The sequence below is a fragment of the Grammomys surdaster genome, unplaced genomic scaffold (assembly GCF_004785775.1).
Source record: "Grammomys surdaster isolate TR1022 unplaced genomic scaffold, NIH_TR_1.0 207, whole genome shotgun sequence".
Taxonomy (NCBI): domain Eukaryota; kingdom Metazoa; phylum Chordata; class Mammalia; order Rodentia; family Muridae; genus Grammomys; species Grammomys surdaster.
This window is the reverse complement of record NW_021604652.1, coordinates 943,610-956,431: the sequence shown is the minus strand read 5'-3', so window position 1 is coordinate 956,431 and position 12,822 is coordinate 943,610. Positions and strand designations below refer to the sequence as shown.

At 42.2% G+C, this 12,822-nt stretch overlaps 1 protein-coding gene across 1 annotated transcript; it reads left to right on the top strand.

The window, feature by feature from the left end:
- The first annotated feature begins 6,333 nt into the window (after positions 1-6,333).
- Magee1 (MAGE family member E1) lies at positions 6,334-9,812 on the top strand. The gene has a single exon (XM_028771445.1). The coding sequence runs from the start codon at positions 6,536-6,538 to the stop codon at positions 9,275-9,277; it is 2,742 nt and encodes a 913-aa protein (XP_028627278.1). The 5' UTR covers positions 6,334-6,535; the 3' UTR covers positions 9,278-9,812.
- Positions 9,813-12,822: the final 3,010 nt, after the last annotated feature.

Here is a 12,822-nt window from a genome sequence, read left to right as displayed (position 1 = left end):
TTCTTAGTGTATTTTGTTTGATACATTAGTTACATCCACTCTGCTTTTCTTTCTATTTGCATAAAATAACCTTTTTGTATGTTTTCACTTTCAGTATATCAGTATATGTGTGCCCTTACTAGTAAAGTGAATTATTTGTAGGCAACATATTATTGGATCTTACGCTTTTATCTGTTTAGCCATTCTATGTCATTTGATTTGGGCAGTTAATTAAATTGTATCTAAGCCAATTATTAGTAGACAAGGATTTAATTCAGCTGTTTGACTCCTGGGAGTGCGACCGAGTTTCTGAATCTTGTTCCTTGTCTTGGGCTCTTTTTCTTCTGACTGTTAGTCTTGTCCAACTTCAATGTGATAGTTTATTTATTATTATTATTATCTCTTAGAAGCCTGTTCTTTTCTTAGGAATGACAGAAAGGGAATGGATCCAAATGGGAGGAGAGGTAGGAAAGAACTGAGAGGAGTAGAAGGGGAAAACATAATCAGGATATGTTATGTGAAAATAGAATCTATTTTTCTATAAAAGAAAAAGTTATGATGCTGACAAGATGTATGCACACACACACACACACACACACACACACACACACACACTGTGTGTGTATATATTTTAAGGTTATGAAGATACCATACATTAAAAGTAATTAAATTTTGGTCAGATAGAAATTTCTTAGCCAGGCAGTGGTGGCACATGCCTTTAATCCCAGCACTTGGGAGGCAGAGGCAGGTGAATCTGTGAGTTGAGACCAGCCTGGTCTACAGAGCAGATTCCAGGACAGCCAGGGCTACACAGAGAAACCCTGTCTCAAAAAAAAAAAAAATTTCTTTCAGTCATTCTAAAATTAGGATTCACCAATTATCTTTGCAATATAGAATGTATGAAGTTGAAATACTGAGAATTAAGATGCCAATTTGGCATTTTGTTATTACACTTGTGTGTGTGTGTGTGTGTGTGTGTGTGTGTGTGTGATCTCAAGAATGAAGTCTTAAAACAATAAGTGAATTGTAATGAGTAAGGCAGAGATAAAGATATTCTAAAGAGCCAGTATGTCTTTCAGACTATCAGGCTGTTCAAACAATGGATGCCCAAAGAAATGGGAATTTCCCTAGGAATCTTAATGCTGGGAGAAAAAAAAAGGCCTTAGCCAGACAGGGGAACTTGTGTCTTGGAAAGAGGTTTCACATTAGTAATTACTTGTCAGATCACCTCACAGGATGAGACAAGGATGGGTTATAGGACCACACCTTATCTTGAATTGCTTAGATGTGCATGTCCTTGGCTCTCAATTTAAACTTTAATTTCCCTTCAGGACCTGGAAGTTAGATTGCCAAGGTTCATTGAATCGCTCTGTTACTCTCCAAATGTGGACACACTGAAGAGAAAACAAAAGGGAAGGGGTGGGGTAGAGGGAGAAAGGGAAGGAAGTAGGAAGGTATGGAAGGAGGGAGGGAGGAGAAAAAAAGAGAAGTTCTTCATGAAGAATCAGTACCCTGTATATCTTGACTTTTCAATATTCTAAATGATGTAATGCTGAATTAACTGTCAATATAATTCTCTATTAATCACTTTTCCTCATGCCTTAGGATAACACTTTTCTGTTCAAATTCTAATTTTCCAGTTCAAGTCGCCAAATCTTGCCTTACTGATTTTTCTGTTATCAAGAAAAGAAAATTACTATGAACATCAATATGGATGACTGACAGAATCTAGTCTGTGAGGAAATTTTCATTATCTTCAGAACATTTAAATATGATGTTTTACAGTAAATAATAGAAAATGTTACATGTTAAGTACTTTTTTGCCTATATTCCACTTAATAAGAACATTATTTTTGAAGGATAAATAAAAAGAAAATTAGTACAAGATATGTCCATCCTTTTTGATAGATGGCTTCTAAAAGTTATTAGATTTTTGTTTGCATCTCTGTATGTAAATGCATATAGAGAGAAGGTAGAAGAATTAAAAACCAGCATCTTCTTATGTAATTCTTTATGTATATTATTTGTAATTATAGTCATTGTTGTTTGTATCATTTCGCATATACAGCTGAGCTCTGCTCATTGACATTAAGACTACTTTGATATTTTTAGAATAAGAACTTTGTCTCAGCACACTGCATTCCTTTAACATCTTTATACATAGTTTCAGCAACCCTTAAGGCAGAATTTAAGGAACTGGTATTTCCTGTCTGAAGTACATGCAAGATCCATGGGTCTGCAAGTGAATCTAGTAGACCCTCAATCTGAACAAGATTTTGTTCTCTGGAAGCTAGGTTGGCCAAAGTTATATACAACTATATTTGAAAAGTGTGGCATTTTCTGGCATATCAAGAAACAAGTGAGTATTTCAGAATAAAATTCAAATTTCTTCTCTTAGCATAAAAGCGCCTTCGTGGATGAGGTGCCATCCAGTTCTCTGGCTTCATGATACACCTCTGCCATTTACAGTCTTCCCTAAATATACATGGATCTACTTAAGATTCTGAGAGTATGGCTCTTATTTTTAGATTTCTGTGTTGTTCTTGGTGTGAAATCTTTTTGTAACTGCTGTGTGCTGTTTAGAACCTTCAAAGTCATTTGATTCAGACATATCCTGTTCAATGCACCCTGTCCTATTCATGTGAAGTGATTTCACTTTCTTTGCTTCCATTAAACATCACACAGTATTAATTTACAGTTTAAAATTTTAAATTTTGGGTAGTTATTTCTCTCTCATTAAGCACTTGGCTTCTTTGAAATAAATTGTCTTATTATTTAATACTTCATATTATATAAACAATTGTACTATATACAAATAAACATTTCCACATGCTTTTTTAAAAAGTTGTTTTGGAATGAATTTGTGGGACCTATCTTCACTTCTTCCTTTCTCGCTGTCTCCTTGGACAGGATATTATGCGGGAAACAACCAGATCCCCCAGTGCTGGCTCTATGTGACTTCTGATTCCTACTCTGTTATTGTATCCATTCCTTATTTCAGAAGCTTGTACCATGGTCAGTGTTCTCTACATATTCACTGGCAGATTGCTCTGGCAATATACTATTGACAAGAGTCAGCAAGGAGGACATACAATGGTGGAATATATTAAGAAGAAAGAAGATCACACTGTTGGCCATTTGGGTTGGACAATACTATTAATATAACCACAGACATCATTACTAGGGCCAGAGTTCCTTTCTTTTTTCTTTTCTATTTATAGCATTTAGGCTAGGCTGGATTCTAAGATATCACTTTTATTCATAACTACTTCTAAGTTCTATGGTCTAACTTTTATTTCAAATTCGATTAAACTACTATTATTAACTACTGCCATCATATAAATAAAGCCTCAATATGTTTTAAATACTATTTAAGAAATGTATATGCGGACTATGTAACCAACATTATAATTGAGATACTCTTGATTAGTGCAAGCATGTTAAAAATGTTGTAATCTAATTATAAAAATAAAAATATAACATTTATGAGATGATTATAATTATACACAATGTAAGTATCCACAATTATTGCTCTTATTTCTTGTTGTGTTTCTCTTTCTCTATCCCCTCCCCTATACGTCCCATTTATAGACACCAAAAAATATTTAAGTGGCTAGAGGCACTTAATTATGGATTTCCACTATGACTGATAATTTGAATAGGTAAAACAACGCAGTGCATATCCAGCTTGAATGTTCTTCCAAAGCCTAACTTCTCACAGTACCAACTGTAAGTTTTATATAATACTCAATTGAAACTGACTTACAACCATTGGAAAGCTGGCTGCCATATTAAATAATCAAAGCTCTTAAATGTTACCACAAAGATGGCTCTTACTAAAAACTATATTAGATTCTATGGAGAACTCTTAACAGCTCTCTGGTGTTCGGATAGAAGATTTTCTATCTAAATGGTCAACTTATAGCTATTTGCTAGGCCCACTAAACCTTAATAGCAATAAAACTTTGGCAGGTACTTGAAGGGCATTTCTGATAAATGTTGCTTTTCTGGGGGGGGGGGGAGTAATCAAACTCAGGGCTTCACTTATACTAGGCAAGTATTCTACCACTGAGCTACCACATTCCAGTTCAAATATGAGTGTTTTTGAGTAATCCTAAAACAATATAGTGGAAGTAATAAAGCTCATACAGTGTACAAAGAGTTTTTATTCAGGGCTTACTGTAGCAAGGAGGCAGCCACTGTCTCAGCAGAGACTCAATGGCAGATAGAGAAGTGAGAAAATTTTATAATGGGAAACTATACTATGTACAGATTGACATGAAAAGATTGGTATCTGTACAGTTTGTAATGTACAGATTGGCACTTAACTTGGGGGAGCTGCAGACCAGCTAACTAGAAATGGGGCATCCTGTGTGATTTCTCAGAGTTGTACATTTGACTGTCTCTTGTTGGACCTAAGTTAGAAGAATACACAAAAATTATGGAAGCTGTTAATTATTAATCAAGTCCTGGTTATTTGGGGCTGATTGTTACAGAAGTTATTCTTTAGCTTCCTAGATCATTACTAATGTTAGCAAAATGACATCATACAAGGTCTGGCTTGCTGCAGGTGAGTGTCCAGGGCGGTTTATTGTAGATTAAAGTGTCACTTTTCTGAAAAGGTTTCTAAAAGTTGTGGATTACAATTCTACTTTCATACATGGTCCAGCCCTTGCCAAGTAGTGTTTGCTGTTTCTCAGTACACACCTCACATGCAGCAGTGAGAATAATAGTTCACGCTGACCTGTGAAGAAATGTGTTGGTGTTCTGGTGCTGGTATACCTCCAAGGAGGAATCGTAAAGGCTGTTAAAACAATACAAATGAACTCTCTAGAAGAATTTCCTTGTCAGCGGTTGTGATAGAGCAGGTAGTCCTTCACTGAAATATAGCTATGTCATGGTAAGAAGGAACAGAAATAGGCCAAATGTATGACAGTGTTTATTTTTTAAGTAATGGGACCACCTCTGAGTGTTCCATATGTGACTGTTCTATAGTACATGGCATAATTTTGTGTGTGGCTATTAAATTAACAACTTTATTTAAATTGCGATCTCTTTGAATTCTAGTGCAGGTACATGGAAGAGTCCCCCCCACCTTTTTGTGTATGCTTGACAGTCATTAGGAAACGAGCTCTAATGCACACTAACATGAACAAGAAGGAACACTTACTCCACTCCCCAAATCTACATCTGTCTTCAGCTGCAGCGGAGCATAACGTGGCATTTTTAAACTGTATTCTGGGCTTGCTTCTGGCCAGCCTGATTTTAATAGATTGTAGCAGAATCCATCTCTTTTGGAAAGCTCCCCCACAAGTCTTACTTATGAAGATGAGCCTGCTCTCCTAACCATGGATATTAGCCAAGATAATCAGACACACATATTTAGGCAATGCTGTGCTAGGCCCATAATCAATTTTGTGGACCCATGGGCTGAATGCAAGGTGGATAACATAAAATATTATTGGGATATGACATCATATGGTTCTGTTAAAACCAGTTGGTATTGCACAAGATTAACTTCACAGGAGCATACAGAATACTGGCAGCATAGGTCACCATGAGGGCCTATAAGGAAACCAAATGTTTCCTTCTATCCATTATCCTTCTAATTCTAGATATTTTCCTGTGCTTTAACTGTGGTTCATATTCCAGGAGCTCTTTCGTAACTAATAGAAACCTTCCCAAAGACATGTCTCCATAAACCATGCTAATTGTAGTTTTTAAAACCTGACAGTGAGCTTTCCTAATAGACCCCGTCATGCTTACTGTCCTAGGATAATTAATTTTGGGTGTTATTGGAATAGCACTACTGTAGGGCCCCACAACAGAGATTACATTTTTCTATATTGGGAAGGGTTGAGACTGTGCACAATGAAAATTTCTAGCTAGCTACAGGTTTCCTAAGTAGAACTAAATCCCAGCCCTTTGGTCCTTTGGAGAAGGGGCAAGCTCTTATGGCTGGCAGTAATTTGAGAGCTATTAGAGGTTTCCATAGAGAAAATGACAGAGGAGACAAAGGAAGGGATGAAAGCTGCACCCTTCCATGCACCACGCATTTTTCCCCATAAGCAGTTTTGAGGATGATGCAAATCCATTAAGTACCTGACTCTTGGGTAGAAACCTTCTAATAGGTACCCTAACTCTCTAGAAATAGCTAGTTTTATCCATCTGCTCCAAGCTCCTTGTCTCACCCTACCAAAGCTTCCCTCCTGCCATTGCGCAGTTTTGGTGCAGAATCACCAGGTCCACTTTCCGCAAACCCACGGGAGGGGCTAGGTGGGGCGGGGTCGCCTTGTCGCAGTGCCCAACTGCGCTTGCGCGGACTGCGGCAGAAGGCGGGGTGTGAGAGGCTTCTGAGCCTAGCGTTCAGTTGGCGAGAACCTTCGTTCTTTCCCACCACCTCTTATTTCTCCTCCGGCGACTTGCTCGGGCCTAGCAGCAGCAGCATTCCTGCTACAGCGGCAGTTCCGTGCAGAGGCGCCTACGTACCTCTCCCCCTCGTCTGTGTGATCGCGGGCCTGTCAGTGTCAGCTTCCACACTCCGGTCGACAGGACCATGTCGCTGGTAAGCCAGAATTCGCGCAGCCGCCACGGTGGAAGGGCCAATGAGAGCGAAAATAGCGAGAAGGGTCTCCCTGATGGCGTGCCAGGCCCAGATGTCCCTCAGGATCGCAGCGATCCTCAGATCCTCCAGGGCCTCCGCGCCTCTGAGGGCCCTGACACCTCCGTGCCGCCCACCCCCCCGGGGGGCCCAAGCACCTCTGTGCCGCCCACCGCCTCAGAGGGTTCAAGCGCCCCCGGGCAGCTCATCCTCTCCGAAGGGCCGAACACCTCCGGGAAGGGTCCAGACGCTTCCTGGCCTCCTGCAGTCTCCGCAGGGCTGAACGCCACTGCGTCAATTACCGCCTCGGAGGGCCCGAGTACCCCCGTGCCGCCCACTGTTGCTGAGGGCACAGAGGCTAATGAGCAGCCTCACTCTGATGAGGGCCCTAACGTGCAACCCACCCTGGGTGAGGGGCCAGGAACCTCGGTGCCGCCCACTTTCTCCGAGGAATCCGGCATTTCCGTGCCGCTGCTTTCTGATGAGGGCTTGAGCATCTCCATGTCGCCCACCATCTTGGAGGGATGCGGTATCAACGTGCCCTTCCCCGCTAGTGAGGCCCCAAGCACTTCGGTGCCGCCCACTGTCTATAATGAACTGGGCTTCAACCTGCCGCCCACCTTCGGTGAGGGCCTGAGCATCTCTATGCTGTTCTCGGCTCCGGAGGAACCCGACATCTCCGTGCCGCCCCCCTCCGCTGAGGGACTGAGCACCTCCATGCCGCCCCCCTCCGGTGAAGTCCAGAGCACTTGGGCACCGCCCATCATCTCGGAGGGATGTAGCGTCAATGCGCCGCCCACCTCCCAAACGGGACTGCGCACCTCGGTGCCATCAGCTGCCTGCGAGAGCCCGAGCACCTCAGCCGAGGCTCTGAGCACGTCCCTGTCATCCGTTTCTGCTGAGGGCTCCCACAGCTCGCTGGCGCCCTGCGCTGCGGAGGGATCCGCCATCAATGAGCTGCTTCCCTGCGGGGAGGGCCCGAGTGCCTCGGGGATGCAGGGCCTGGAGGAGGAGGAGGAGGAGTCTAGCACCTCGCAGGTGTCCGTAGCTTCCGAAACTGAAGACTCAAGCACTTCTGAGATGTCCACTGAAGCTGAAACCCCCGAAGAAGCACTGAGCGGCGGTGCTTCTGTGGGCTCGCCTGCTCCGCCAAAGGCCAATGATCGGTCTGTACGCCCGAAGCGTGCGGATGGCTTCCTGGATTTCCAGGTCCTGAGAGACAGTAATAATTCCAACACCATTACCATTATGGGCCTGGGCGCCTCCCGCGTTGCTCTTACCCTGAAGCCTCAGGAGCCCATGGAGGAAAACGTAGCAGAATTGTTGCAGTTTCTGCTGCTGAAGGATCAGACCAAGTACCCTATCAAGGAATCTGAAATGAGAGAATTCATTGACAAAGATTATCGCCACCAGTTCCCAGAGATCCTCAGACGAGCATCAGTCCACCTGGAGTACATTTTTAGATTTGAACTGAAGGAGTTAGACCCTGAGGAGCACACCTACATCCTGCTCACCAAACTGGAACCAGTGCCCTTTGAAGGGTTAGAAGACATCCCATGTGGGCCAAAGATGGGCCTCTTGATGATGATTCTGGGACACATACTCCTAAATGGCAACCAAGCCAGAGAAGCTGATATTTGGGAGATGCTCTGGAGATTCGGAGTGCAGCGTGAAAGAAGGCTTTCCGTTTTTGGGAACCCGAGGAGACTTCTGGCTGTAGAGTTTGTGTGGCAGCGTTACTTGGACTACAGGCCCATAACTGACTGTGTACCAGTCGAGTTTGAGTTTTACTGGGGCCCACGATCCCGCATAGAAACCAGCAAGATGAAAATTCTGAAGTTCATGGCTAAGATCTACAACAAAGATCCTATGGACTGGCCAGCACTATACAATGAAGCTCTGGAAGAAGAGGCTGACAGAGTTATTGCCAATAACTGGCGGGCTGTTCGTCAATATAGGAGGCCCCTTTTTCAAGAATTCTCTCCAGAGCTACTGGCTCCTGATTCAGATGGTCCTGGCTCAAAATATTCTCCCCATTCTTGGCCTGAGTCAAGATTAGAGAGCAAGGCAAGAAAAATAGTCCAGTTATTTCTGCTGATGGATTCAACTAAACTGCCTATACCAAAGAAGGGAATCCTGTATTACATTGGTCGGGAGTGTAGCAAAGTGTTCCCTGAACTCTTGAATCGCGCTGCTCGTACCCTAAACCACGTGTATGGGACTGAGCTAGTGGTCCTTGATCCCAAGAACCATTCCTACACCCTGTACAACCGAAGAGAAATGGAAGATGTGGAAGAGATTATGGACAGTCCAAACAGGCCCGGCAACAATTTCTTAATGCAGGTTCTGAGCTTCATCTTTATAATGGGCAACCATGCTAGGGAGTCTGCAGTCTGGGCCTTTCTGAGGGGCTTGGGAGTTCAAAATGGGAGAAAGCATGTGATTACCTGCAGGTATTTGAGTCAGCGCTACATAGACAGTCTGCGGGTTCCTGACAGTGATCCGGTGCAGTATGATTTTATATGGGGCCCTAGGGCCCGCTTGGAAACCTCCAAGATGAAAGCCCTGCGATATGTGGCTCGAATCCACAGAAAGGAGCCAGAGGACTGGCCGGAGCAGTACAGGGAGGCAATGGAAGATGAGGCCAACAGAGCTGAAGCTGGGCGCCGTCCCGTGCTTGTTCGCAACTTGCGCTAGATTAATAATGTGTCAGCGAGGCCTTGTATGCCCAGGCCTAGAGCCCTGGTTCTCATCCACTGGGAGTGTGTGTGTGAGGGGGGTACATATTGTATTTGATATTTGTGTTCCAGTTCCACTTGTGTATTTTTCATATTTAGTTCTTGTTTGGTATCTTGAAAAGTTTCCATTGTTTTAACAATATTGTGCAGTAGTGTAAATGTGATTGACCACTTGCTGTCTCTGCTGTACTTTGTGCTGTAAGGGTTTGGATAGTGTTACAAAGTGTTTTAGGACTCTTTCCATCGTGTTGCATTGTCTGAAAGAGAATATATAGTATATAGCTATAGATATAGGCTTTTCCTTGAAAGCTTGAAACCAATCATCAGTAAAGTGATCTAGCTTCCGATGTTGAACAAATATATAACAACTGACAAAGCACTAAGTTGTGGCTGCCTTCCCTTTTGTCTGCTATTGTGTAAAGAATACTAACGTTTACCTGTATTTGCTTTGCTGTGCTAAAGTGTATTGAAAAATAAAAGTATAATAAATCAAATAATGCTAATCCACTAATTTATTCAATAAACATATATTAAATTCCCCTCATATAATGGGCACAGTAGTATATTCTGATTATAGTGTGATAGAAATTATAAGGCATAGCACCTTCTCTAGAACTCAAGGACTAGCAGTTGTATTATACACTAAGTGCTATATAGTACCATATGTAGAGAGTTCTCTGGGAGTTAAGAGGAGATACACCAATTGAATTCCTGAATCCAAATAGTCTGTGGTGACCATGATGGATGGGGGTGGGAGGACAAGACTGGATTCTTGATACAGCATGAGGTAAATGAACTCAAATCTGGATTTTAGTCTTCAGTGAGTACCGGTATGGATTGAAGTCAGTGATTTCAAGGTAAGAGGTTTCACATGTCATAAGCTATCTCATTAAGATGGCTGGTTAGGTCATGGGGCTGGAGTGCTATTTTGGTGGTTAATAGTACTTACTGCTCTCCCGGAGAACCCACATTTGGATCCTGACATCCACTTTGGGCACCTCACAATTGCCTGTAACTCAAGCTCCAGGAGATCCAATGCCTTCTGGCCCCAGGAGGCACTCATACAAATATATACACATGCACATTAATAAAAAGCTATGTCAGTCAGCAGGCTGGGGATGCAGCTCGGAGTGTTTGCACACAGCCTTGAGTGCTGTCTCAAGCATTATATAAACCAGATGTGGTGGCTTGCCACTGTAGTCCTGGGAAATAGAGGCACAGGGGATCAGAAGTTCAAAGTTGCTATGAGCTACATAAAGTTCAAGGCCAGTCTGAGATAGACGAGGCCTTGCCTTAAAATAAATACTTTAGGAAGATGTTTGAATAAGCTTCCTCTGAGTTATATTGCAGTTTTAATATGCATTCCCCAAAATGAGCACTTAGTCCTAAATGGTACATGTTTCTCACCCTTATAACCATCAAGGTTCAGGGAACATCAAAGGAGGAATAGAACATGGGAAGCATTTAACAGCTGGATGACAGGGAAGAGTGCTATGGAATGCGCACACTTCTGCGCTTGGCATGGTGATTACACACTCATGAACTTAAACTAGCTGTGGTTCCCCTCATAAGACATGCGCAAGATCAGTATAGCCAAAATTCTCACATAGATGGGGGAAGTGCTCTCCAGGCTCCATCTTTACTGAGGAGCTAGCTATGATTAATGGATAGCTGCTGGAGGAGGGAGAATGAGTCTCTTTTTAAATACGTGGTCACTGGTAGATTTTTTCATTCGCCAGTAGATGGCCCCCTACCCATGCACATAATAATAGCAGGACAAATTGGACCTAGTAGATTATTTAAAAAGAAAAAAAAGAGGACACAAAATTGGGAGGGGACCACATTGGGGAGGACTTGAAGGGAATTGGAAGGAAAATTTAGAAGGTGGGTGGATACGATCATGGTCCATTGTTTATATGTATGATGTTCTCAATAATAAAAATTAATATTTAAAAAGGGGCTGGAGAAATGGATCAGAAGTTAAGATCACTTGCTATTCTTCTTGAGGACCTCAGTCCAGTTTCCCAGCACATATCCCGAACAACTCACAGCCACCTGGAACTCCAGCTTCAGGGATCCTACACTCTCTTCTGGATTCCACAGGTACCAGCACACACATAGCATACATGCAAACACATGTGCATGCATGCACATGCACTTACATATAATTAAAAGTAAATATTTAAATAAATGAAGACATGGAGAAATAAAGCAAATCTTCAACTGTAAGTAGTATACGTCAACAGATTTTTCGAGCCTGTTTTACATGATCTCCACAGGTTTCCCACCATTTTGTTTATATTCTCTTCATTCAGGTAAACAAGCTAAAGGAGGAGCCCACATGCAGAAAATGTACTCTTTTACAAAAGGTAAAATAGCCATACCAGAATAATATGGTGCTTTTTAAAAATTTCTGCTGAGGTGTATTATAGCCCATTGGCAAAATCTAAGACAAATAATTAAGCTTTCTGTCAATGGAAAGAATATGTACTTCTTCCAAGAAAAGATATGGCCTAACTGGGAAGCTACACAAATTTTAAATACAAAAAAATTAGATGACCATATAATAATGAGAAGTGGAAGGATTGGAGTAGTTTTGGCAGAATTATATGGACTCTTGTACTGAAAAGCTAAGGGACCAAGGGAAACAACCTCTAATTTTAGGATAGCATTTCTTCCCTAATGCTTTAATTAAAAGGTATAATTTTCAAGGAAATTTTAACTAAAATAGTTAGGGCTAGGCTGCCTGTTTTTTTTTTAATGCCTGAGAAAACAATCGTTATTGTATGAAGATATTAAAGGAATAAATGCATAGTGATTAAGATTATGTGGTCTATACAGTGCCTGGTACAAAAATCATGGCCCCCATGATTATCAGATATAGGTCATTAAATAAGTTACTTTGCACTTTGTACTTTGCACTTCAGTAACCTTGTTTGCAAAATGGGCATAATGATTTTTTTAATAATTTATTATTTTTTTCTCAAATCGTAGTTCATTCACACAGGGGTTATAAACACAGAAAGGCAGGATGTGGGGAAGGGGATGACACTGGGGTGTGGGTGTTCAGGGGGGAATACAGATATCTTCAGAACTTGGTATCGGCTGGGTGAAGGTTCAGGGGATAAGTCACTATGACTCTGCTTATGGCTCACTTGTCCTTATCTAAGTTGGTATTGTCTGCCAATGCTACCTATTTACAAAGACTGCTCGGGCTGGTAAATTTCCACAAAAGCTGCCTGTTGACATTAGCTTGTAGCCATCTGTTTCAATGTTTATCCACAGAGACCCAAGACTTGGTGTTAGTATACATGTATGACAGGCCTATTGCTGATTTTAGGCCTATGGCTGATTTCAGGCCTTCAGTGTGTAAGCAGGGCTGCCCCTGACATCTCTTCCCTTCTCTAAGTATAGAAGGGCTGTGGTAATTCTAAACTTGTGAAGGCGAGGATAGAGGCCTGACCTCCAGTAATTGAAGGGGACCTTGTAATGGCTCCGGTCCCC

What these genes read in the sequence shown, in the direction of transcription:
- Magee1 (XM_028771445.1), top strand. Translation starts at nt 6,536, where the DNA reads ATGTCGCTGGTAAGCCAGAATTCGCGCAGCCGCCACGGTGGAAGGGCC.